The sequence below is a fragment of the Mycteria americana genome, chromosome 2, assembly GCF_035582795.1.
Source record: "Mycteria americana isolate JAX WOST 10 ecotype Jacksonville Zoo and Gardens chromosome 2, USCA_MyAme_1.0, whole genome shotgun sequence".
Classification (NCBI taxonomy): domain Eukaryota; kingdom Metazoa; phylum Chordata; class Aves; order Ciconiiformes; family Ciconiidae; genus Mycteria; species Mycteria americana.
Window position 1 is genome coordinate 155,824,119 of NC_134366.1, and position 27,422 is coordinate 155,851,540.

The 27,422-nt window shown below is 39.8% G+C and overlaps 1 protein-coding gene across 7 annotated transcripts; it reads left to right on the plus strand.

The window, feature by feature from the left end:
* Positions 1 to 5,507: 5,507 nt before the first annotated feature.
* Positions 5,508 to 26,188, plus strand: EBAG9 (estrogen receptor binding site associated antigen 9). 7 transcript variants are annotated; one of them, XM_075495141.1, is made up of 10 exons: positions 5,550 to 5,695; positions 7,259 to 7,331; positions 8,712 to 8,907; positions 11,974 to 12,149; positions 13,073 to 13,170; positions 16,592 to 16,670; positions 16,877 to 17,035; positions 19,143 to 19,250; positions 20,270 to 20,361; positions 25,652 to 26,188. In XM_075495141.1, the coding sequence occupies exons 5-10, from the start codon at positions 13,088 to 13,090 to the stop codon at positions 25,770 to 25,772; spliced, it is 642 nt and encodes a 213-aa protein (XP_075351256.1). In that variant the 5' UTR covers positions 5,550 to 5,695; positions 7,259 to 7,331; positions 8,712 to 8,907; positions 11,974 to 12,149; positions 13,073 to 13,087; the 3' UTR covers positions 25,773 to 26,188. The 7 variants fall into 7 exon arrangements, with proteins under 7 accessions (XP_075351252.1, XP_075351258.1, XP_075351253.1 ...); XM_075495140.1 differs by lacking the exon at positions 7,259 to 7,331 and having other exon boundaries at positions 5,548 to 5,695; XM_075495139.1 differs by lacking the exons at positions 7,259 to 7,331; positions 8,712 to 8,907 and having other exon boundaries at positions 5,546 to 5,695.
* Positions 26,189 to 27,422: the final 1,234 nt, after the last annotated feature.

Consider the following 27,422-nt stretch of genomic DNA (forward strand, 5'->3'; position numbering starts at 1 on the left):
ACTGCTGCAATGATAAAGATGACTTAAAATGCTTCCTCACTATCATAAGGTAAACAGGAAAACTTGATAAAGAATGAAAAAATGTCTTTATTTCACTTCCTCATTTCCCTTCTTTGATTGCTGTCTCCTCTAGACTATATACATGAGGTTACGCAGTTATATTCAAAACCAGCTATTGTTTTTTTCCCCCCATCAAAACTGGGATCCAGATGTCCCAATCCAAATTTTACTGAGACAGCAAAGTTTGTCTGAAGCTGGCATTGATTTTAATCAGATTTTGGGAGCTCAACACTTCCAACAGCCACTTGGGCTTGGGACACAGGTCCTCAGATAAGAACATGAGTTTTGAAGTTTTTGAGCTATAACATAGGTCTTTTTTGCTGAATAGATTTTACAATGGGAAAAGGGAGGATTCATGATTAATTTAAGGGTTTTTTTCTGTTAAGTTCTTTTCCCAACTTTAGAATAATTCTTCTTGAAATGAGACGATTAGATCTGGCAAAGGGCATGATAAAAAGAAAAGACACTCACATTTTACCAATAGGTAGAAATTCTTCTAACAAATGCTGAAGTATGAAGAAACAAAGAACAGTTTCACGATTCTCCCCCCCTCAAAAAAAATCCAACCCTAGAAAGAAAATCCTTTGCTTTCCTAAATGCTTTCCCCAACAAAACTTCATGACCTTATCTTTCCATGCTATGCACTCTCTCTACTCATTTGCATTTCCCTAAATGCAAATCATACACATGCAGACATGCACACACAAGCATATCCGTGTAGATAACTATTTTTATAAAGCAACATGCTAGATACCTAAGTATTTAGAGGATTTGAATTCAAATGCTAACACTATGCCTAGGATCCATCTTCTAACAACTTGAACTTAGTGCCTATAATTCTTTTTTACTTAATAAGAAACAAAAGAAAGGCTGTGCATGTAAATCAAGGAAGATTACTTAATGGCTACATACTACAGGATGGAAAGGAAGATTTTCTATTTAGTAATGAAGTGATAAATTAGTTGTATAAAGAATAGGTCCCGTTATCCTCTCCCTGATTTGCAGTTGAGGAATATAAGGATTATACGGAATACAAAGCATAAGCTTTCTTCCCACACAAAAAAGCTAGGGAATTAATTTTTTTTCTGTCAATTCTAATACTATTTTCTAGTTTGGTCTACGCACCTGTTTTAGCTATTAAAATCAGTAACGACTGAGAGCCAATATGGATCATAATCACCTATAATCCATTTCAAGTGGAGTTTAAGCACCAATATCCACATTTGCTGTCTAAAAGCTGCTCAACTGCAACCAAATGGCAGTTATAGAAGTTCTTAAGTATTGTAACTGTAGATACATTTAATGATGCAAAAAAGTTAAGTTTATTCACAATCCTGCCTCTGTACATGCTGAAGTTGCCCTGTTGTCTGCAGCTAAAGGTATGCAGAGGCATCCAGCTGGCACCTAAAGGAAACTGGAGCTGGGACAGAATGCTTTAATCCCGCTCAGGTCTGAACCCCAAGCACAACTTGTGCTTATTCAGGGGATTTACTTCCTGGCAAAGTGCAGGAGCAGGCACTGCTTTCTTTAGGATGTGGCTGAATGAAGAGGAAATAATTGGGATAACTTGTATATAGAGCGCAACAGTTAAATCACACAGTCAAGATCTAAATAGCTGGTAGATTCTTTATTTGGGAAAGAGAAGAGGTGGGTTGGTCACCTCCTTCCTGACCTTCCGAAATGTAAGTAATCCCTCACTTTAAATCTTCTGCCTCCTGGGAGATGACCTTATTGACAAGCTAGTCTTTTCTGTCACGAGTCACAGGGGGAAGGAGAACTCAATACTTCTGTTCACTTGTGCTACTGTGAAAAAAGTAATAATTGAGAGAGGAAAAGGAAGCCTGGCTTTGTAGCCTCTTGGTTAGCTCACTCACCTGGCAGGGACAGAGAAGACTGGGTTCTGGTACCTACTCCCAGCATTGATGGGTATATTAACCCATCATCAAATACAGAAACACCGTAGGAAGGAGGAGCTGATGCCGTCAGCAGAGAGAAGAACCCAGGATCATCCCTCCGGGAAATTTCTCAGCATTAAGCTGAAGTCACACATTCTTTATCACCTCTAAGTTCTTTACAGCACTGAACAAACCAACTGGCCTCTTTCAACCTGAGGTGGGTATTCCTCTAGGCTGACTGGGGGTTCTGCCCCCCAGAAGGTCCCATCAGCTGGCCAGGCTCCAGTGTGAGGGTCACTGCCTCGCAGAGAGACGCTAAAGGAGACAGAACCCCCGGATCATTCTCAGGGGAGCAATGAAAACTGCCCAGTCCAGCAGAAGGACAAACCTCCACGGTCTGCTCTGAGCTCAGGGAGACCTAGGCAGTCACTGATGCTCTTTGGCCTCTCTTGGCCACTGCTTCCAAAAAAATTACTTTGGGTGTGCACCTTTTCACAGTTTCAAATATGATTTTTTAATATATTATATGCTTGTTAAAAGTCAGTTTGTTGACTTTTCCTACAAAGGCCTCTCACCAAGATCACCAGTCTGGAAATTTCCTCTAAAAGGCATATCAAGCCTTAATGTGCACGAGGGAAGGTATTTAAGGTATGCTGGCAGAGGCAGTGGAGAGTAGTCTTTCAGCCTGGAAGACCTTTAGAGAGAAAAGAGGCTTTCATGACTACTTGCCTACTTACTTGGGGAAGGGGACAGATTTTCATACATGCTAGGATACACATTTGCCTAAACTTAGGCAAACTCTTTGGACAATACTTAGATTTTACCAAAAACAGGTGCTCAGGAATAGTACAAAGGAATGGAAAATGTATCTAGCGATGGAACTGTCCCCTCTCATCTAGAGTTTCAAAACAGTTAATAATGAAATTTCAAAGAGGAGAATATGAATTTGTAGCAACAGTATAGAAATCTACTTCTGAATTTTATACTAAAACCCTGCAATTTTTCAGTGGTTGAAACTATAAAAACTCTACTTTGACCAGAATCAACCACTAGTCAAGGGTAAAATCTTTTCTGCAAATGTAAAACTCGAGTTACTGCACAATTCAACAGGACTGTAACTGAGGAAAGGTACCCTTAGATAAAAAAGCTAGTCATAGCTTTAACAAATGACTGAGCAGTGAGAGAGCACACAGTAGAGAGCACACAAGTAAATGAAGCACATATACTGTAGGAAGGAGAATTCATATGGAGACACTGCATCCCCTTTATAGACAGAATGACATTATTAAATAGAAACATGAATGCATCAGGATGGCATCTACCCAGTGGCTGTGGAATGATCAACCATGGAGTGATGAACATTGCTTTAGATGTAGCAAAGTGACACTAGCAAACCTGCAAATTGTCAGGTGATGCGATTGATATGTTTAATCCTTAATACTTGTAAAAGAAAAGCATTAATTTAAAAAAATGTAGTTCCCTAACAAACTTTATTAGTTTACTGTAGCAGTACTACATGTGCTGTGGCAATGAAATATCTAAGATTTAAGAAGATCTCTTTTGGAAAAATAACTGATCCAAAGGAATCCAAGTTAAAAATTAAAGAGCTAAGGGTTAATGACATTTTTGAACAGAGAAATATTTATCCCTGCAAACGTTTCTTTTAGAAATTAAGTCATATTATTCCTAAATTTGAAGTTGCATAATTATGTTTTTATAAAGACAGTTATTCTTCATTAGCGGTCTGCCAGTTTCCAGGATTTTTTCCCATTAATGCAACAGCCACACACAGGTCTATTGTGCATTTAGGGCGATAGTGTGGGTGAGCCACTCTGGCAGTTTTTATACTAAGTGTGGGTGTTTATATGCATATTTTAAAATGTTTCATTCTCACTGTGGCATAATCCCCTATCAAGTATATAGCCTGTAATGCCAAAAACTGAATGTTTTCTCAAAGGAAATGTCGCTGGCTATCTTCATAACCTGACCTCTCCCAGCGTGCTATGCTCGCGGTTTTGCTTTTATGTGTGAATGCAGGCAAAGATTATTTTCCAGTTTCTGCTTTAGACAAAAAGCACCTATACTGAAAGGTGTAACTCTTTGCTACACAAATGGTTTTGAAATGGTGCTTAAAATTAAAACCAGCATTGCATATATTGAGTTTCTCTTACTGAATGCAAGTTCTGCAGGCGTCAGGGTGTCAGTCCCCACCTGAGCAACACCGTAGGAGTGCTGCCCTTCAGCTTGGCCACAGCTGTGCCCTGACTCGCTATGGACTCTGTTGATCCTGGACCAGTACACTGACTCCCTGGCTTGTCCTCGGATCTGCCTCATCACCAGAAACCTGCCTGACAGCCTGGACTCCGAGCTGCCCCCAGCCTGCCCTGCTCAGGTCCTGGCTGGCAAGGCCCCTGCCCTGCTGCCAGCCATATGATGCTTGGCTCCTTGTGCTGTTGGGGCCCGCTTCGTGATGAAGAGTTGGGGAAATGCAGTTACAGTGTCTGTCAGGACATGGGAAGAGGGAAACGAAGGACCCCTATAGGATACTAGTGCCTCCCCACAAAAGCCATCCTCCTAGCATCCATCTCCTCACTGCCTGAACCAACAGTAAAGAAAACAGCAGCGAGCATGTTAGCTCTGCTGTCAGAACAGAAGTCTTTAAGGGACTTCCTTAGAGAGCGGAAGAGAGCAGAGAGAACTGGGTGGTATGGTTTGGAATTGAAGGGACTTTGTATCAGTGCCTTCTCAGAAGTTGGCTAGGCCTCCCAGTGAGAAGGGTACAAAGCCTCCCTTTACCTCATCTACCGAGTCTGTCGAATGTAATGCAACTGGAGACATACACAGAGCTCTGGAAAATCTTAGATTACTTGGCATCTTCCTCCCTCCCTTTTCTCCGCATCAGCAGTGAATGAATACACTGTACCCACAGGCCAGCCAGTTAACGTGCACAAGCACTTTTTGAAGCATCTGGGTGAACAGAGACACTGGCAAGACCTGCTGCCAGCTGAGGCTACACCCTGTCAGAAGCTACTTGAGCGAATTTTTTAGTAGCTTCCAAATGTACAGCTCAGCGCCTAGCCAACCACATAGGAATACCCTTACAACCACATATGCAGCACCCCGGTTAACATTACAGCCCAACGCTTTTTTATCACAGTTCCCCGAGGCGACAAAGACCTGGCTCAAACTCCTCTGGGGCCAGGCGGCCGCCGTGGCGAGGCGCAGGGCTCGGCCGCAGCGAGTGGGGAGCAGCCCGCCGCGCAGGGCGGCCTTCGCCAGCCGCGGTGCGGGCCGCGGAAGGGACGGAGGGCGGGAGAGAGCGAAGGCTGCTGGCGGGGGCGGGCGGGCCCCGGTGCAGCCCGGCGCGCCTGTGCTGGCTGCTGAGCGCTGTCCCCACAGAAAGGCCACGTCGGCCCGGCCCGGCCCGGCCCTGCCCTGCCGCCTCAGCAGCCGTTGGCGCCGCAGCCGTTGGCCCAACGGCCCAAGGCGGGAGCCGCGGGCACAGGCGCGAGCGCCGGTTGGCGGCGCGAGGGGAAGAGGCGCGGCCGGAAGGGGCGGGCCCGTCTCCCGGGTGACGGGAGGTCGAGATGGCGGCGCGGGAGGCGGCGGCGCAGCGGCGCGCGCCCGGCTTTGAATGAGGGGCGGCGGGCGAGGGCGGAGGCTGCGGGAGTGGCCGCGGGAGTGGCCGCCGCGGCCCCTGGCGCCCCGCGCCCCCCGGGGAGCCCTCCCCCTCGGGGCAGGTGAGCGGGGGGGAGCGCTTCCTTCGCCGCCGGCTGCCCGCTTCCGCCTCGGCGCGGCCGGGCAGGGGGCCCGGCCTCGGCGCCTTCCCGCCGCGGGGCCGGCCCTCGCGGTTCGCCCTCAGTAAGGCCCCCGCCCCGTACCCCTCCGTGTGCTCGGGGTGCCCCGGCCCGGGGCGGTGCGGCCGCCGCCGCACCTGCGCCCCGCCGGCCCTCGCCTAGCGGCGGGCCTGCCCGGCCGTCTCCCGGCAGCGAGGGGCCCGCGGCCGCCCCGTGCCCCTGCCCGGCTGGTCCGGGCCCCTTCTGGGGCGGAGAGGGGGGGAAGTCTCACGGGCTGGGAAAAATATGGAGTGACTGACGAGTAGGTAGGCAGCGTTTGGGGTATGGGAGGTTTGGCACCCTGTGGAAAAGGAGGGGCGGGGCGGGGGAGCACGTCCTGTCAGAGCTGGGGGGGTCAGCTTTTTTTGGTGTTTCTAGGGACTCTGTGGGACCACACTGCGCGGGGTTACCTAGTCTGAAATTTTTCTTTGTTCTTGCTGACTGACAAATTGCATAAAAATTAACTTGAAAGTTGCTTAGTACACCCTTAAAGACTTAAGAAACTCTTTAACAGGTCACAGAAAACTTAAGTGCTACCATCTGGCTTAGGTGCTGTCTCTAATAACATGCAAGCCTGGGCTACTCTGTAGAATAGTGGAGCACTTTTTCATGGCCATGAATTTGCAATGTAAGTGCCTCAGTTGCACATCTAATGAAAAATATAGCTTGCTACTTTATAGTCTTTCTGAATACTCTAGAAATATGGATGTGCCCTGTAGAGATTTCTTTAAGCCATCTCGCACGGCATGTCTTGTATCTTGATTGTAAATAGCTGGTGCTTGTCACGACAGCACATATTGCAAGATGATTTTCTAGTAGTGACAGTGTGAGTGTGTTAATTTGTCGTCTCTGGCTTTCCCTGTAGATGCAAATAACTTAAGTCCAGGATGACTAATAAGGCCCAAAAAAGAACCGGGGCCTCTTAAACTCCGGTTCTGTGTCTAAGAACTTCTCCGGTGTTGCGAAGTCAGTTACGTGAATCAGTACATTATGTCAAAGACTTCCTGCAAATGTGAACGAAGTTGTAGTGTAGTATCATAGGATCGCATGACTTCAGTCTTTGTTCTGTATGCTGGTTTTCAGAAGGCAGTAGCATATATAGATAAGGAATTGTCAAAAAATGACTGTGATTAGTCAGCGGATGTAAACTTTCTATTTTAACTAATGTTGCCTTGAAAAATAGAACTTATTCTAATTCAGAACAGAAAGCTTCAACAGTTCACATTAACAAGATTGGAACTATATTCATTTTCTTGAAGAGGAAGGGGTGAGATGAGGTGGTATTACTGTAGAAATTTTATGGCTCTAGGAGTAGCACATTTTAAAAAAAAAGTTGAAACTCCGTATGTGGTATAACAGAGTGTTGGGTGTCTAGGAATAACTTAGGAATTGCCAGCATGCACCAATTTTTACTGCCTTTAGTTAGAGAGACAAACATTCCTTCTTGAATTTTGATATCTTCTGCAGCTCCTGATAGTTATGAAATCTCTTCCTGGATTTGAGCACCTTGGATGACTTGGCTCACTTCCATAAATCATAGGTAGAGTAGTCTTCTCTCCCAGCTACCTCACAACTGCCTAATTAGGGTGCCTGCACTGAAAGTTGGAGCGTTAGTATTGAAACTACAGTGCCTATTATGGACATTCCCTGACCACCTACCTATAGCTTGATAAAGGAGATGCCTCCGAATCTTCCCTTTGTATTCCGCTCCTCTCTCTAATGCCATAGTAGCACGGCTTGAAGGTTCAGTCATTCTGACATTTAATCTATCCATTTACCAAACTCGGTGGTAAAGGCATTGGCCTGGTAAGTTTTTTCCTCCTTCTCCAGTGTTCCCAATATTATGTTTCTATATAAACTGATTAAAAAAACCCAACCAAACAAAAAACAATCACAGAAATCAACCAGGAAGAGGGGAGTGGAACCTCCTCATTAGGCTACAGAATCATGGTTCCTTTCTTTGAAATGGAGGAGATGCTGGTTGTGCCTTCCAGTACCTGACAGAATGCTGTTCTTGATCATTGTGTTGCCCTTTTTAAAATACAGAATGTCTTTGTACATCTTGTAATGTACATGATTTGGAGGAGGGGTTGCGTGCTTGAAAATAAACAGGTTTTTTAACTCTATCTACTAATTTTCATAAGATTCCATCTCCCTGTAAACCTACTTGGGCATCTTCAGATTGATGTGGCCACTCTACTTCTGTAAAATTTCATACAAAATGAACTTTTAAGAAGTCCTATCCTTGCCACTGAAACTGGACTAATCATATGGTACTTGCTAGGTTTTTATCAGCTATTCTAGTGAAAACATACTGGTTTAGTGGTGCGTTTGTGGAGATTTGGTGCTGACACTTGTAAGCACTCAAGGCCACATTAGTCTTTTGTACTAGGAAATGGACTTCTCATTTTGCTTTAGGAGGGTGAGGCTTTTTTTGTGGCTACTCATGTAAATATGTAGTTGGCAGGGAACCTTTCAGTTTCAGACAAGTTATTTTTAGTCTTGATTTAGATGCCATCCTTTGGCTATTTAGCTAGCTGTGTTTAATGTAAGTTAAAGTCACTGTTTCCAAGATGTCTTCATGTATTCATTCTAGAGTCACAGATGAGCTGATGTGAAAGAAAATGTAATGAATTCACAAAGCACTGGTAATTCAAGGCAGAAGTTCCATTCTGAAGATGGTGATATCTAAAGAAAGCAATACAGTACAAATCAGTCCACATTGTAGAGGAACAGAGGAGAGCAGGATAGGTGCTCTATAATATGAGTGTTTTGACATCTTTTTCAATGTCAGTAGGAGATGAGTTCACTAGGAGAAAACAAGTCTCTGAAGCAATTTTAGTGCCACAAAGAGACTTTGTTTTAGAATCGGTTCTGTCTCTTGAAATGTTGTTTAAGTGGTGTTTGTGTGTACAATTAGGTATGAAAGAGGAAGTGCTTCTCCAGATGACAACGTGCTCATTGTACTGTGATGGCCAGTAAGAGTCTTGCTTATTGCACCATGGTTGACTAACTCAGCTGGACTATGCGTGCCACGGACGATTTGCTGGCTAGTGTCAGTGAAGTCAGAGGTGCCAGGAGTTCCTACGCAGCCATGGCTGCAAGCTGAAAGCAATGTAAAAATGTTTCACTTCAATAAACTTCTGAACTCTGCCTCCCTTCACTATATTTCCTTTATGGATCCATAAAATGTTTTTGAGGATAAGTTGCCTTATTCTTCTGACTTGGCTCTAATGTGGTTAACATCTTGCTGCTGCTGTGCTTTAATCCTTTCTGTGCTCATCTTCCATGTGAGCAACTGCTTCGACTTTTTACCAATAGAAAGCAGTATGAGCTATGCAAGTCAAACTCCACCTAAATTTGGTGTCTGTTACAAAATTGTTGCATTGACTGCTAGAATTAAATTAATTAGGATTCATGTCCTGATTTATTTTCTTATTTATATCTGTTGTAATGGAACTTAAAAGTTCAGTTGACAGTAAGTCTGATAAATGTAATAGATCAGAAGCAATCTCAATAATGGGAGAAGGAAAGCTCTGTCCCATTTTACAAATGGGAAGCTGAGGCATGAGGCGTGATATGCACAAGAGTGTGTCAGGCTGACAGACAACTGTATCAGATTTTCTGAATTCTAGTCCAGTGTTTCACCTTTGCCTCCATCTGTTAAGAAATGTTCTAGGATTCTTGCTGGTGTACTGCCACTTTGTATTATGTCTCTGCGCTGTATTACAGTCGGCTGCTGATATAATTTTAGTTTGTTTTGGGATTGATTGTCAGGGAAAGGCTTAAGAGAAGAAAAGGAAGAAAGAAGGTGGTGGCCCTGCCATTTAGCGTTACGCTGTTCAGTATTTGTTCACATTCATGAGATAAGGAAGATATATGGCTGTGCTTCTTTCCAGCATTTGAGAAAGATGGACAACAAGAAAAGAATGAACAAAGTTGTTTCATTTAACAAGTTTAGTGTAATGGTATCAGGTGAATTAAGTTTTCAGTGAACTCAGGAAATATTAAGGTTCCGTGTACATTTGTATTCATACAACTGCTTCAGAATATAAAATTATTTCCCTTTGAGAAAATTAATTAATTAACTTTAAAAAACAAAACAAAACCAAAACCTAAACACAAAAAAACCCCGCAAACTCAAAAGGCACCAAAGAAAACTCAAAACCTTTAGCATACATTTGACTTTTCTTTTTGGGTCGTGCTGTCCTTAGAGCAACAATGCAAATGCTTCAAGTGCTGTTTCAGAGGCTGGGGAGAATGCTTCACTTGTCCTAATAGTGAGCCAATAATTGATTCAAGATTCTATTTTAAACAGGTTTAGGATATTGCTAAAATTAATGCATATATACTGCTTCGTATCTTCATCAGCGGTATGAAAACTAGATACATTGATGAAAGTACTTTTTAAAGGTGGAGGTTTGCTAGTATTACTATGGCTAGGTGATAGCATATTGTTGCCAAAACTCTGGTTGTGCATCTGACAATTTGTAGTGTACAGAGCCTAACTTAACTGGGAAGACTACAGTCAAAGTTCAGAGAAGAGGCAGGCAAAACAGTACTTACTGTCTTGAAGGGCCTAGCGCTGCCACAGGTGAAGTGAAATGCAGTTCTAACACAAATACGTTATGTGATTGTGTGTGTGCCTCTCATCATAACTCTGAAGTTTTTGAATGACATATAGAAAGCGGAGAGGGACAAGTTATCTGGTTGTAATGGGGAATGATGATAGCTATTGAACCCTGCCAAACAGGCATACTGGTGATATTGGAAATGTAGTCACTCATGTATAGGAATGACCTGGGAAAAATGGATTAACTTCTGGTGGCTAATTCTTGTCAGCAGTGGACCTCACAAGCTTGCAAGCCAGACTTCTTGTGGATTCTGGCTTTTTAGTTGTTTAACTTTATATTCGGAAGTCAGTACAATATATAATTTGATACATAAAAAAATAGAGATCAGTTGAAAAACTGGTGTTATATATACACATATATTTATGTACACATGCATATATGTGTGTATATATGTGACACACTTGAACATTGTTTTGGTTTTAGTTTTACACTTAGCTAATAAACTTCCCAGTCCTTTGAACTTAGGCACAAATAATATCCAGTCTGCAGAAGTTTTTGAGTATGGGTTGCTTCCTAAAACAACCTTTTCAATCAATAATTTGTTTTTTAATTTAGGATTTGTCTTGGCTGTCCACTGTGGCAGTTAGGTAGGCTAAACAGTGGGGAAAATGGCTTTACCTTTTCTAACATTGAGTACTTTTCTACTCCTTCCCTCCTGCCCCCCCCAAGCCAATAGAAGAGTGAATTCTGATAGAGAAGAGTGGAGTGAGCTTCTAAACAAGCTTCCTTTCAGAAAAGATGTACCTTTATTCTCATTTCAGCAGTTCACCTGCTCTTCATACCTCAAATCCCAGATAGATGGCTTCTAGCTGCCTCTTTTAAAAGTAACAATTTCTTTCACCAATTCAGCGTTAGTTTGCAATAATTTCTACCTTTAGAATAGAGAACTCTCCATCTAGTTGCTATCCACTGTTTTTTCACTAACTTCCACTATTTCTGAATCCTTCAAATTCTTGACTGATGCATTCTCCTGTCACCTAGATATTGTCAAAATTTCTTACTCCAGAAGGTAAGGAAGTGCTTGAGCACAATACAAAATGATAGTCCTGTCTTTAAAACTAAAAGCTAAATGTGTTGGACGGTGTCTGCTGTTCTTGCTTCTTTGTGGGAAGTTTGACTGTTCCCTATTCCTGTTAGATGAAAAGCTCATTTAATACCCAGTCTTGTATAAGGTTCTCTACATTTTTCAGTCTCCCATGAAATGAGATTAAGACAACGCTAGTGTTGAAGTAGAGGTGAAGTGTGTCCTGTGAGGCCTCTCTCCTGAGCTACAGCTTGGTAGTGTGGTCTGTAATTTGGCGGTTACTTATTGACTTAAGCCTCCCATTTTACAGTAAAAGGGCCTGTTTGTTTAATAGCCACCCTGCATGATTTTTCAGTAGCAGAAATTCCTTATCTGGACTGTATGTGAAGCAATATTTCCAGTACTATATTACTACAGTGTTTAATACTAGTTACATTATCTAGTAAATGAGCACCAATAAAAAATAGATCTAAGCTCCATGAAGCTCACAAATCCCATTATGTACTTTTTAATAAAATCCTCAGGGCAGTATTGGAGCAGCCTACCTAATGATCCACCTTCCTGACTCTTCCTAACTTAAAGCCTGGAATATAAAAAGTGATTTAAATGCCATAGCATATTTGAAATCAAGCTGTCCTTCCATGGAATACTCATGGCCTGAGGAAAATGTCACAGGGCTGCCTTCTCTTCTCACCAGGAGGTATGTTAAACTTACAACAGAAAACGTTACAAGTCTAGATGTATATAATGAAAAGCTATTTGTGAAGCCTAACCTCTTCTTTACTCCAAAATGTTCACCTGTAGAAGAGAGAAAAGGGATCCTTGAATTACAGCACATAGGTACAGACTGAGTCTGTGCTAATTTGAGGGGATCTGTTGGAATAATGTGGTATACTGAGTATGAATTCTCTAGATTATCAAATTGACACTGAAAAATAGCTGCCAACGTAAGTGGCTTCAGCCAAAGATCAATTTTTTCTTGGCTGGGTTTGCTAGCGTGATCCAGTCTGGCATAGGAATATTGATAGATCTAGGGGTTAACTGGTGCTATAGTGCACACAGGATGAACAGAGTCTTTCTTTGCTGATGATTTTTCAGTGACACTGATTCTAAAGTAAACAGTGTTTGTTCTTATCATACATTTCTATCAAAATGGAAACTAAATTTAAACAGCCAGTTTTGGGTTTTGACTTAATGACTGTATGTATAATATGTATATGCAAGACTTGCTCAAGCAAGTGTGAGCTTCTTACTGGTGATTATTCTGTTCTCCTTGCATTGCTGCTCTTCAGTGCCATTGTTAGTGTCTAAAACAGATCAGCTGTACAGTCACTGCAATTGATTGCCTGCACTTCCCCTTTAAAAGTATCTTTAACTGTGACTTTACCTATGATCATGTGCTGTTTCTTTAAAGGCCATATACATTGGGTACTTGTATTATTCACATCAGTTAAATGTCCTGATAGTAGGCAGGTAGCGTCTTTGCTCCAGGTACCTCCTCTCTTTTCTTGCATTAATACAGTTTCATAGAATGCTCCTTGCTTATGAGCAACTAAGGAAATTGGCTTTAAGAACTATGTAAAGATGTATAATCCCCTACATCTAACTTTTTTTCTTTTGCAGGAAAGGTTTCTCACCATGGCCATAACACAGTTTCGACTCTTTAAAATCTGTACTTGCCTGGCAGCAGTGCTTTCTTTCATTAAAAAGTTAATATGCAGGTAAACATGTCTTATTTAATTTGATTACCTTTTCTTTTTTGATTACAAGTTCTTGCATTTCTTTCCTTCTCCCAACACCCACTCACCACTTTTCGCAGTTCTGATTTTACTAATTGCAAAACAGTCAAGACAGATAAAAACTAAGTTTTATTCATTCTTTAATCTGCGTATTCCTTTAGAGTTCAAAAGTCTATGTAGTGCAGTGGTGAGTGTATTTTGTGGCATGATAGCTCTAATGAGGAGTGTTTTCTAAACAGCTATGACAGGGTTTTAAAATTGCCTTTTAAAACTATCCTGTGTCAAACTTGAAGAAAAATTGTTCTCCGCATTTTCTAGAAGTACTTGGCAAGTGATATTTTGCTTTTTAAGAGGTTCAATTAATGGCAGCATCCACCCAGTCATCATTCAGTAGGATTTCATTATAAATGTAAGGGATTCTCATCCTGTTTTGTCCAGAAACAGTTGCCTGAAACTTCAGGTTGTTCTGCCTATTGAAGATTCTTTCAGAAGTTTGGAGGACAGTGATTAAAGTTCAAGGGAACTGCTTTTTTTTTTTTTTTTTTTAAATGAACATGACTTATTTTTGCTTACTCTTGTAAGTAATACTTAGTGTTCTTTTGAATTGTAGACCCATGAATGCAACAGTGTAGTACCTAGAAGCATTCAAAAAACCCTCAAGAGTTATGGTTATATAATAGTAGAGTTCAATAGTACAGTAGCAGCGTACCTGAGGTAGACCTCAGCACTGTACTGTCATCTGAACTACAGTTGCTTCTAGCCACTCTTGCAGAATGTTGTTTTACATAAACAAATAGCAGTCTAGAGAAATGTATTCTCCTTTTGTGTATGATGACTGCTACTTTGCCAGTGAGGTTAAAGCATATGCAGAACATGTGGTAGACAAAAAATAACTGTTTATTTCCTGTTCACCTTTACTTATTCCAAGAATAAGAGGAAGCTCTCAACTGGTTGGTAAATTCACTACAGATCTAGTGAAGCTTTAAAAAGATACATTTTAATGCTGCATACAACTATATAGATGTCAGCCTTAGTTCTGTGATTTGAATTCCAAATTAAATTAAGAATTCTTGCTGTTCAAGTTCTGAAAGAAGTCAAAACACTGAGTTGATGATAGCGTCTATATTATGTGGACCCTTCATCTCTGTTGTGTTAAGATAGCTTTTATAAGCAGGTAATTGTTTAGTAGGTGTAATGACAGTATTTTCCTCCATTTTTCAACTTCTGAATGAACTAAATCCTTGAAATGAACAGCTGAGGAACTCTTGGGAGTAAAAAGTAGGAGAACTTTTCTGTGAATAAAAATTTGTTGAAAGAATGAAAATTTAAAATCTTTCACATAAGCAAGTCAGTGGATCAAATTAGTTCAGTCTGTTAACTACAGATGTTTCTCCTGTTTAATGTCAGCTTGAAAGCATAGTCTGATAAATTTTGTTTTTTCTATAATGCACCCCTGCATATAAGTACGCCTGATAACCAGCAAATGTGATTTAATTAAATGTGCATTTTAATTCAATGGATATGAGCTAGTACTTATTTAGATTATATAGTTTATATTGGTTTTTAATTTAAGCAATGCCTGTAGATATCATGCATCTTTCTAGTCAGTGTAAAGCCTACGTATAGTACTAGTCATCTCTTTAGTTAAAACTTTTTTTGATAAACAACAGCCTGCCTGAATTCACTGTTTCCAGGAAATAAAAGGCATAAGTATAAAAAGAGATGAAACTTCATTCTGTTTAAAATATCTAGTTATCTTCTCCAGGTGAGAAGTCAGGATGCTGCTAATTAGTAAGGAGAAACAAAACCAAGAATTCTTGAGGCATTTGGCATCCAGAGCAGTGATCAGTATCTGTCTAATGATGGTTGTGAAGCAACTGTTCCTATAAGCATCTTGTTCCCTATCTAGAAAAAGAAGTGGAGATATGTGGCCGCCTCAGTGCTGCCCTGTATAGCATATTCTTTCCCATGTTGTATGACAGAAGCTGTTTCCTCTCATCTTTGCCCTTGTCAGTGTAATCATTTTGGCTAGATGAATGTTTGTTATAAGCCACTTGCTGGAGTTTTCTAGATCATATAAATAGGGAAATATATATAATTGCAGAAGTGATGGCTTAGAATAGCATTAAAGGTATGTATGTTGTACAGGTCTGAAGGAGGAGGTTTTCAAGCTTGGGTTTCCTTTAGAGACAGCAACTAAATCTAGTCAGCCAGAACCAGAAGTCTCTAATGTGTTTGAGGGAACAGTGTTTTCACCTTCCTTTACCCCTAAATTGTGTTGCTTTTCAGCTTAAAGGAACAGTTTCTAAAGGGGCTAATTATATAAAGCTTGAAAATTTGATGATAGCACCTGATCTTTCCTAAGGAAGAATCTATTGGGCTTAAAGTAGGAAAGATGTATCTAATCACTCACCAGCATGCAGCAGAGGTGGTATTGCAAGCAATTCAATTCAGCTATTCTGAGTTGATGGTAGAACGTTCTATAATAGTAAAACTAATGGATACGAATTCCAAATTGTAGTTTCCCAGTTGTAGTCTCATCAGTAGTAATAAATGAAACTTAACTTTTCCAAGCTGCAGAAGTTCAATTACGTGACTGTCTTGCTTTAGGAGCTTACACTCCTTGGGGAAAACATGAGTGTGAGCCTGAATTTCATTCTCTTGTGTTGTAAGGTTTTAAAATACAGTGAATGTCAGCTAAGAATATTTTAATTATTATTGTGATCTTTGAATGCTGTCATTAAGTAAATATCTAGGTGGCTTATTTGCAGTGCATTAGTGTTTGTCTTCAGTTAAAATTATTTGATGTAGTTGCTGAAATGCTTTCATTGAAACAGTATTCTTTAAGTAGAAGGATGTATTGAACAGAAGCTGTTGACTTGGATAATCTTGTACTAACTCTGTTTAGACTTTGAAGGAAAAAGTGCTTTAGAGGAGATTTCAAATCAAGCAGCTCAGAAAGCTATTTTTTAGACACAGCTTAACATCTAAGACAAGTAGAAAGATTTCTCAGCTTACAGTAGAAGTGGTTATCTTTGAACAAATGTAGGTCGATAGTGTTTGCTTCATAAGCACTGCCATGTAAAACTTGTAACTGTATGCAAATAACTGAGTTAACTCGTCAGTTTTCGTATTTCTTAGAGTTGTTTCTCCTCTATTTCCATTGCAGTTTGAAAAGTAAATTGCACTTTGAAATTCTTACGAGCACCGCTTTAAATTCATGATGATATTCCTTTGTTTATCAGACTTTTACTGGCAATAGTTAATATTAAGGTAGTTTAAGCACTTAATGTTTTAGCCATGACCATTTTGAGTAGTGCTGTTCTCAGACTTCCTTTTTGTTTTTTTTAAACTTAGTGCTCATGTTTTCAGAGCTTGGAGGAATCCTACATTTTTCTTTCAGGTCTGGAAGAGGGCGAAAGTTAAGTGGAGACCAAATAACTTTGCCAACCACAGTGGATTATTCATCTGTTCCTAAACAGGTAATTGCTTAAGTGGTAGGTGACTTAATCACTCTGTTAAATAATTATCTATTATACCAGTCCTACAGCAGGATTCGTATATATCTTAGAAAGATATAATATTATTATATATGCTATATGATATTAAGTATATATCTTAGCAAGATATAAGAAGACAAGTTTTTAGTTGCATATAATATTAACTTGTACCATGTACTTCTGTTCAGCCAGAAGTAGAAGACTGGTCTTCATGGGATGAAGATGCACCTACCAGTGTGAAGATTGAAGGTGGCAATGGTAATGTGGCTGCTCAGCAAAATCCTTTGGAACAAATGGAACCTGATTATTTCAAAGATATGACGCCAACTATAAGAAAAACTCAAAAAGTAGGTATTGCGCTTTCAACTATACTTACGGAGGGTTTTCCTTGCTTTGAAATAGGCTATAAGTAAATTGGCAACTTATAGAAGGTGCTTCTGGTAAAATTAAGCTGTCCTATTGAATTGAGAATAGGTGCTCATATCTAGTCTAACATGTCCAATTAAAAATACTGACTCTTTGAGATCTTACCAGATGTGATGCTAGTTCATGTTTACGTCTTTAGTCTTAATGTCATTGGAAGCTTATGAAGAATTTCATAGTCTGAAGGCTCGGGGAAGTATAATGTGAGAACCCTCAAGTCACTTTAATTCTGAAAATGGAACCACTGTGCTGCGATACTTGTGCTCATACCTTTCAATTATTTGGAGAGAGACATTCCATGTTCTGCTTTACTGAAGTTTGAGGTAGCAGCACTGCTGTTTCGGAAAACGATGGTTACTTGTTTCACCAAGTTATATTGGGGAGGCTGGAATTAGGGAGCTGATGTTTCAAAATAGCTTGCTCTTCAAATATCTATTTTTATTATGGAGACAAGACAGAAGGGCATATCCACAAGAGCATCGAGACCGTAAATAAATGCTGATTAAACTTCTGGTACGTTGCAAGTTTTATTTCTCTGTGGAAATCTTCCAGCTGGGTACTTAGAAGGCTTTGAGTCATTTGGGAAACCTTTTTCACAACGAAGGCAGTCAAGCTCTGGAACAGGTTACTAGAGAGGTTGTGCAGGCTCCATCTCTGGAAGTTCTCAAGACCCAAGTGGATAAGCCCTGAGTACCTTCATCAGCCTCAGACTTGGCAGTGCTTTGAGGAGGAGGTTGGATTACAGACCTCCTGAGTCCTCTTCCAACTTGAATCTTCTTGTGGTCCTATGAACTGGAGATGGTACTGGGGTCAGTTTTCTGTACATTCAGGATCTGCAGTATTCTGTGGACTAAATTCTAAGGATTTTGATCTCCCAAAATCTGGGGGCAGAGGAGGGCTAGGAGGGAGGTAGATTTCTCCTTTGTATCTAATGACATTTTTCACCTAATAAATTGAGCTTCAGGTACAGAACAAAACTCGAGAAGAGTCCATGCTGTTTGAATACTGTATTTTACTGAATACTGAATACTGGATTTAGTTTAAATATATCTCTCGGGATGACTGCAGGCACCGTAAATAACATTCCTGCTAACTTGGCCTTGTTACTACCCTTAAATATGAATTTGCATTTGTATTTCCACCAAATCTGGGCTCAATATGAACACCAAGATCTGAGGTGGAATCTACTTGTGTTACCACTCATATCTACAATGTCTGGAAATGGAACTTCAGTGAAAGAACAGAGTCTGTCATTCCTAAGTAAGATGGTCTAGTCATGTTTCTTTTCTTGCATTGGTACTAGCATTTGTACAGTCAGTGGAACTGTGAATCTACCTCTTTTGGAAGCAGCAAAGACTTGAAGTAGGCTAAACAAACTAAGTGATTAAGTTTGTATCTCGAGGTCAAGACAAGTAAGGGATATGTGATCTTAGCAACCATGTTAAATTTGCTAATAAGCCTTTTAGGAGAAGCATTAGTGCATGTCTTTCAGCCAAATCAGTATGGAGCTTTACCAGCTGATGTGATAGTGAATTACATTTCAACTATTGAAACTTAAATTGTCTGCACAGATACGCTATTGAAGTAGCTAAGAGAGGTCATGTTCCAAAGCAGTATAGCTGTGCAAGCAGTGCTATCCTCAAGAGTAGTATCTTATAGTAACCTATCATGGAAGCGGGATTTCTCCAAGGAATATGTCATGTAATTGGTAGCTTATATGAGTACTGGCAGATGTGGCTATTTGATCTGTAATTCTTTGTGCCCTTTCTCTGTCTTAATACAGCCATAGGGTTTCCATGTGACTTTAGAAAAAGCTAGTGGGGGGAGGAGGGAGTTCATGTGTCTTTTGCATTTAGCTTCTCTCACTTATCGGTTCATTTGGCTGTACAGTTTCCAGAACCTGAGCAGGTTTGAGAGACAATGCGGTGTTGTGTAGCTGTACCTTCACAGGCAGAGAGTTACATGATCACCAAGGAATCTGTGCAGTGCTTTGACTTACCACTTGTCATTCCTTTTTTTGAATACTTTCAGATAGTTATTAAAAAACGAGAGCCTTTAAATTTTGGGATTCCAGAGGGAAACACAGGATTCTCTAGCAGATTAGCAGCTACACAAGATATTCCTTTTATCCACCAGTCTGTAAGTATGCTCTAAGTATTGATCTTGTATTTGACAGTTAAATGACTGTTCTGCAGGAGAAGGAATAGTCTCCCTAAGGTCTGCATTGTGGGGAACAAGAGGAATAGTTGTGGAATGATGTAAATTGTTTTAAAATTGAGTATTTGGTTCAAAGCAATGAAGTAGTTAATCCAGTTTTAACTAATTTATTCTACTGAGAAACTTAACAGATCAGTGATAAAAAGGTAAGAAGCTTCCAAGCGCTTGTGTACTTGCAAATCTTCCAAAGCAATGGACTATACTTTTTTTTTTTGGATTATACACAGTAAGTTCCTAGCAAAAGAGTGGAAGGTGCTTCCCCGCCCCGAAAGCCTCTGTGTTACCTTTGCTTTATTATCTTGGACCCATTTTTACCTTTCTGCTTCTCCCTTCCTTTCTGTAGGGATTGTATTCTAACAGTCTCCTAATTTTTGCTCTTTAGCCTTTGAAAAAATAGTCTAGTTACCTAACAGCCTGACTATTTAGAGGGACATGCTCTCTCTCTTCCCCTTTGTCGTCTTTAACAGTGCTTCTGCTTTGATTAACATAGTGCACTAGGCAGAAAGCAGTATAGAATGGTCATACCACTTCCTCAGACTGTCCATAATGAAAATAATTCAGGAGAGGACTTCTAGTGAGTAAAAGCAGCACTCAAGTGATATTGGACACACAAACATGTAGATGTACATGTTGGTTCGTCCATGCAACTTCCAGAAATCTTTTACACTATCTACTCAATTAATCTCCTCAACTTATCTTCTCCTTCCTAAAAATGCACTCCAGTACTTCCTTCCTTCCTTTGTTACCCACTAATAGAATCCAAAAAACCCTCCAACAATTAACTGGAAAAAGTCAGTATTAGAGCAGGGGAAAACACATAGACAATAAGCTGAGAAGTACTGTCATATCTCAAATATTTCTTAGTCTGAAGCATCAAGGTTAAAAATAACTGTTTTATCTAATTTTTCCATGTGCTTAGAGCTTCTCTTCTTTTGTTTCAGCCTGAACTGGGAGACTTGGATACTTGGCAGGAAAATACTAATGCCTGGGAAGAAGAGGAAGATGCTGCTTGGCAGGCAGAAGAAGTTCTTAGGTAACTGAAAATAATGTAACACCATGTAAACTTTTACATGTAAAAGAATTAAATACAGGTTTGTTTGTTTGTAACATCTTTCTGGTAAGTGCTAAGAATTGTTAAACAATTCTTAAGACAAATTATTTTTATGCATCTAATCTCTATGTAAGTGGTACTTGGCAGAATACATTTTGGATGTAATCAATGTAGTAGATGAGATAGTGGGGGAAATCTGAGAATCACTGGAACATTAGAACACCATATTAACGCCCCCCCCCTCCCCCCCCCAACCCCAAAACAAACCAACTGTGCCCCCCCCCCCAACTCAACAATTTATTGTGTACAATTAACATGTTTCAACTTGATTAAGTAAACTACCACTGGATGTCCTTATAAAAAGGATAAGAACCATGTTCTGTAAAGTAAAAATAGTTCAGGATAGAAGGTGAAGTGATAAGCCTGTTCTTGGAATCCCTGTGGGACCCATGCTTTTCTAGCTAACTTAACTAAACTAGCTGATAAGGCTCAAATGTAAAAATCGGTGTCTTGCACAAAATTGGCGTGAATACTTCATTTATTCCATTTGTGTTCTCTTCTTTCCTCTTAAGAACACGTGGAAGGAGTACGAAGGGTAAAGAGATGCAGATTGAGTTTAAGCAATCGCATGCAATGATTTGAATTGGCAGTGACTTATGTTAACCTGTTCCATTCCAAGGTTTTGTTAAACTTTGATTGCTACATCATCAGATAACCTGCCTCAGATGGCTCCAGCTTCCTAAACTGCTCTCATTCTACTCACAAAATCACAGATACGTGGCTTCAGTGGGACAATAGTGATAATATGAAATAAGGACATGATATATTAAAAAATCATTCTAGAACTGTGAATCTTTAAAGGGAAAAAAGGTATTTTTGCAAAAAAAGGATTCTGGTCAACTGTTTATTGTAATATATGGGAAAATTTACTTTTTTTCAACCAGTAGAATAAGACAAGAGGGGAGTCACCAGCACACTTCTGATGCATTAATGATAGATAATAAATTCAACCAATTCTAATTTTGTCAGTCTTGCTCTGCAGCAGCTTAACATGTGAGAATAAGGCTGTAATGTAAATATTTTTGTGAACTTAATCAGATACCTCTATGTGTACATTCTGGTCAATATCTTGGGGTTTTTTTAACATCAGTACTGAAACTGTTTCAGGTCTTGTCTTTCACTAATGTGTCACAGAACTACAAGCGTTGTGATATGAATGATGTGCCTTTGGGCTGTTTTTGTCCCAAGGATAGTACCTTTTCCCGTAAAAGAATATCAATAGGCTCAGTAAGATCTTTAATCTCTAGAGTGCAATCTACTGAGGCTTAATCTATGATGCACCAGACAACAAAAATGAAAGACGATGAAAAATGCTGCTTTTTTTTGAACTGAGAAGTGAAACAACTGCTTTTGCTAACTGCAGAGGCTGCATTGTACTTTAATTAACCCTTACCACATTCCATTACAGATGTTTTTAGGACTATGGAAAGAAGTACTCAAACTTTCTGAAGCAGGGAATTGTCTTACACAAATTAGCTACTACAAATAATCTGGTGTGTGCATATGCCAGCTTATTTCTGGAGTGTAAAATTTGTGTAATGGATATTCCCAGGATGGTCAAAGGTATACTGTCTGCCAATTGTGGAGTGCATGCTCTAGAATGCTACTAAGAGAGAGCTCTTATGTGGCGGTAGTAGCGGGGTTTTCCCACAAACTCCATTTTTCAAAGTGTCATCTTATTTGATTGAAGCTGTTCTAAAGATTTCAGCCTGGCATCTTTACTATTGAAAGGCTTCAGCTGAACTACTTAATTTTCATAGAATTCCTCCCTGCCCCCACTAAAAATTATCAAACTTTACTTCTAAAAGAAGGGATGCATATGTGTCCAAATATTTCAAGTAAATAGAAAGAACATGATTAGAACTGTAACTGTCTGTATTACATGCTGCTTGGCCAGCTATGAATGGCTACCTTGGTACAACTGATCGTTGTGTAAGCTGTATCCCAGCTGTGTGAAATAAAACCTTTGTTTTATTCATGACACATCAAATTACAATGTTTTTCTGTAATTGAGGAAAGTGCTGGCTGATTTTTAGCAAGATTGATAGGAAATACCTTCTGCGTTTACAGTTTCTCCTGCAGTAGACATCTGTGATGTAATTAACATCTGACATTTAACATAAAACTTAAGTATAGTACTTGACAGGCCTGGTTCTGTTTTCAACAGACTGTAGTAAGGAAGTGATCTGGAGTCTCCTCTTAATGCTAGAAGACTGTGTCTTGGTCTACAAAATGATGTGAAGATTTCAGACTGCTAAATGGGGGGCAAAGTCACCGTAACCCTCCAGAGTGTTAACGCTGACTGTACTCCAGCAGTGCTTATTGAGAATAAGTGTGCAGAAAAAGTAAGGCTTTCCCTTCTCTAGCTGTGTCTGGGTACCTGTTGGTGCTCAGTTAGTATTCAGAACTGTCTTAGACTGGAATAATTTTTGTGTAGTAATGGAGTGCTGATCAGTCATGCAAAAATGGGCTGTGGCCTGCTAAATGGCAGAGAAGACTGTATCCTGTGGCCTTCTCTGGTGATTTAATGCATATGCATAACAGTTGAAATAAGCATGTATAGTAAGCCAAATGTTTCCTGGAATCAAAGCACGCTGAAAGGCAGTGCTCAGGAGTAGGCTACTAGTGCCTGAGAAGTTCCTGTAGTCTGGTTTTTTTTTTTTTTTTTCCAGCTCCCCAGCTGGTTCTGGACTGGGATGCACTGAAACTTTCCAGTCAGTGATGAATCAGCATAGTGGACAATAAACTGGATTTTCAGTTAATTGAAGTTAGTTAGAACTTGGTTTCTTCTGCAAATTGTAGATACCTATTTGCACCTTTAGACTTTCTAATACTGATGAAGTTTTTTTCCCAGTGGGAACAGTTAAGCTAAATGCTGGTGCATTTTTAATTGTGTTGAAGTAAAAGACCAAATGGTATGAAATAATTCTTATTACAGTTATTCAGTATATATATACTACATAAAAACATGCTTGAAGAATGTCTGCTAACAGTGCTCTGATTATAATTAAGTGTTCTGCTAACCAATGAGAGAGGTTTAGGTTTTTCTGAACATGCGTTAGGAATGCTAAGCAAGGTTTACATCAGGAATGAATACTTTCCTGGTTTAAACAGCTTACATCATTCTATCCAAACTCTGCTGAACTCCTTGCTTTGGAACCCAGAAAAAGTGAGTCAGATATGGCTGCAGTTCGTCATAGGCTCTTCCTTTTTATTGAGAAATGAAACCTTTCTGAGCCTGAAAGGTAGTAACTTTATATTGAAAACATGCAGTAAGTTTGGAATAGAGATCAATGTTCTGAATAATGACCAAGTAAAAGAGCAGTGGAAAGGTAATCACTTGTGGTAAGCTACTTGTTTATATTTTTTGGTGACTTCAGTTCCTCTGTCTGAGGTGATGTGAAGGTCTTTTCTCATGAGGGTGTAACTGAAGTCCAATAGAATTACTCAGCCAGTAGAGGGCACGGGAACCACTTTTCTGTGCAGAGTTCTGTGTTGTGCGGTTTGTAAGGGGGACAAGAAACAATGATCTGCTCTGACTTTCTTCACTGCAGAATTGCAAATGAATAGCAGCATTGCTTAACACCTCATGTGGCTTTTTGGAACTCTAGTGTCTCTATGTGCTGGCTGGTGTACATATAGCTTCTTCCCTTCTGCATCAGTTCAGAGGTGTGGGGAATATAAGAAAATCTGCTGCTGTAAAGTGGCAAATGTTATTACTCTGCATATGCTAGACTGACACCACTGTCAACTATATGGCTTTCTGGGGGAACGTAGAATAGCGGGTCATCATCTCAAAAAAAAGTTTGGGGTTCCATTAACTTGGGAGGTAGATCCTGATATGAGTGACTAATTTCATTCTTCCATGACAGACAGCAGAGCAGCTTAATAGAGTATAAGAAAACTTCTAGCCATTAAAAATCAATCAAGGGAAACCATGAAGATAGTTAATAAGTGCAGTCCCTCTCCTGTCCAATACAAAGATATGTAGTCTTTGTACCTCAGATACTTCTAAGTTTTGTGTGCCCAGTTTGTCCATAGTTGGAATCTACCAGAGAAAGTTGCTTCAGGTGATGACAGTTTTTAATTCTGTATGTTTTACACATTTAAGTGGATGTGCACAGGTAATTTAGATACATTGAAAGTTAACTCCTTACTGCCTTGTTAATTACAATTCTTTATTCTCTTTTAATGAGCAATTCTTTATTCTTACTGAATCTATGTTAAATTTCACCTTTTCAAGTTAATGAAGTTTCATTTTTATTTTTAAAGTCCTCTTGCAAGCAACTTAGCAAATTTTTCATATCTAATAAACTCAGTCCAAAGCAGGAGTGACTTCCTTGCACCATTCTGTTACTGCTTATGCAATACAGGAGAGAGCTGCAATGGGCCCCTTGGAGTATGGATCCTTGTTGCCCCTGCACCACTCAGTGATGTGTTCTAGCTGAAGTGGGGGAATAAAATGAGTGGATTTTTGTGGGGGTTTTTTCCTTTGCTCTAGTCAGCTATGTATTTGTTGAAATTGGAAGCCCATTTCTGTAGACAGATTCTTTGAGCTAGCATATGTCTGGGGTTTTATGGCAGTGATAAGAAATAATGCTAAAGGATACACAACTGAAGACTTTTTAATTATTTTATTTCCTTAAAGGCTATTGTTTATATTTGTACTGAACAATAGAGTACAACACAGATCCTGAACGCATGAAAGGGAATATGAGAAGTTATCCTCTCATCTCATCACGAGGAAAATGTTTGTAGTACTTGCATGACAAAGAGGATAGCCACTGATGCCTCTGCTAAGGGAAAGGGGGGATACAAGTCAGTGTTCTAGACAAGTTGAACTGTTTTGGTCTGAATTTGAAAAGATGGATAATCTCGCTACTCAAAGCATTAGATTTTTTTTTTTTCTTCTAAATAGCTCTAGGCCTTATAACTGTTGTACATTCACTGATTCACTTACTCTGAATCTTTGAGAATTGAGTGGCTTTTAGATTGTAAAATATTTCAACAAATATTACTGCGTAAGCCTAGATTAATCTGAAAAAAGGACTTCAGCACAATAAAAGAATAACTGTTCTGAGCCTAACTATAGTAGACTGAAGCTCTGTTTTTATTAGTTATAACAATCTATTTATTGACAGAAACTTAAGGTACAACTATGCTGAAAACTGGATTCCTGTTATTTAGCAATTAATGTTTTCTTTAATTACAGACAACAGAAGATAGCAGAAAGGGAAAAAAGAGCAGCAGAACAACAACGAAAGAAAATGGAGAAAGAGGCCCAAAGGCTAATGAAAAAGGAACAAAACAAAATTGGTGTAAAACTGTCCTAACAGAAACCAGGCGTCAATGGAAGTGCCAGTGAAAAAGAGAATTTCAGCTCTACAGCATACATATTGATATTGATTTAAGTATTTCGAGGACTTCAACACACTGCTTGGTTTCAGTGCATTCTTCAGGTCATCTTGGAAGCCAGGATTCTCCCAAAGTATCTTGAACTACTAGTAGGTGGTTCTTAAAGGAGAAAAAAGCCCACAGAAAATCATGCCTTGATGGAGTGATGTTTCCTGCAATAGTTCTATTCCAGCACCCTTCTTTGCAGCAAAAGTGATTGAGCAAGGATATTGATTGAAAGACACTCTTAATGAACAGCTCAAGCCTAGAGAAAAGAATGTAAATATTCAGTGGTGGGAAATCTACTGTATTGTCTGTGCTTACCTGAAACATGTAATTAAACAGTTTTAAAGAACCCTTTGCTTCCTGCCTGATAAAGAATGTCTGCTTTTGCCTTTTTGTAAAAGTATTTACAAATGCTTCACAGTTTTCCATGGGAGATCATATTGACCTGTGCAGAAGAAAATGACTTGTTACGGGTGACCTGCAACTCTAAATGTACCCCGGGTAGAGTATGCCATGGTAGAGCACAAGTTACAGCTGAACGCTAAACTGGATTTCTTGTCACTTGCAGCTTCCTGCGCTACCATGCGCGTTTGCAACTCTGCGATGGCTACCAGCAGTGGCATCACTACAGAGCAGTGGTGCACGCTGCTCCTCTCTTACGAAGGCTGATGTTGTGAATGTAGGGGAGTGATTTAATCACTTACTTGTATTGGTAAATTTGTATTTTTAGCAGAAATTCTTTTACTTCCTACAGTTAGGAAAAAAAATCCTCACACCTTATACTCATTGCATAGGCAGTATAGTTGGAAAAAAAAAATTGTCCTCCTGTTAATAAAGCTAGTGTGAAAATTCTCAGTTCAGTTTACAGCACTTCTCAAATTCCATTTTTGTACACTTACTGTATGTATTTACAGTGGAATTCCTCTGGGAAAAGTGTGCAAGGTAGAAGATGCAGTAGAAGACAACAGTGCTTTAATGAAGAAGAAAAGTTAATGTCTGCTGGAAGGAAAGGTGGGTGGAAGGAGGGGAGTCTATGTGGTTCTTATGGCCAGCTCAGAGCTTCAGTGAATACCTTCTCCATCTTCTGTTGTGTGGATGCTACTATCCCTGAATTCATGGGTTGTATGGATTTCTTACCTTGTGACAGATGAGTGAAGACAGCAAATTCTGTGCCAGAGACTTGTTCCCTGTGCATAGAGGGTGCAGTGAAGTTGTAAAAGAATGGGAAGAGGTGGGGGGGCTATCTGACTAAATCATATCTGCCTAGAAAAATAGAATTTTTAACTAAGTTGTAAGTAGATTCTGACACAAGTTGTGCTTAAAAGATAAGGAATTGAGAAAGCAAGACAGTAAGAGTTACCTTTAATGGCCTTAGTCACAGAGAAAAGTTTTTAAATATGTTTAGTATGCTTGTCATACTGCTTAAAATCTTACACGAGTCAACTGATTTGACAGCAATTTTCAGATATAAAAAGTCCTTGAGAAATGCTGAATTTTGAAATGCATTTTAGAAGGCAACAATATGCACTTTTGTGCATATTTTCTGCACAAGTGTTCTGGCTGGAGTAGAATGCATGACTACC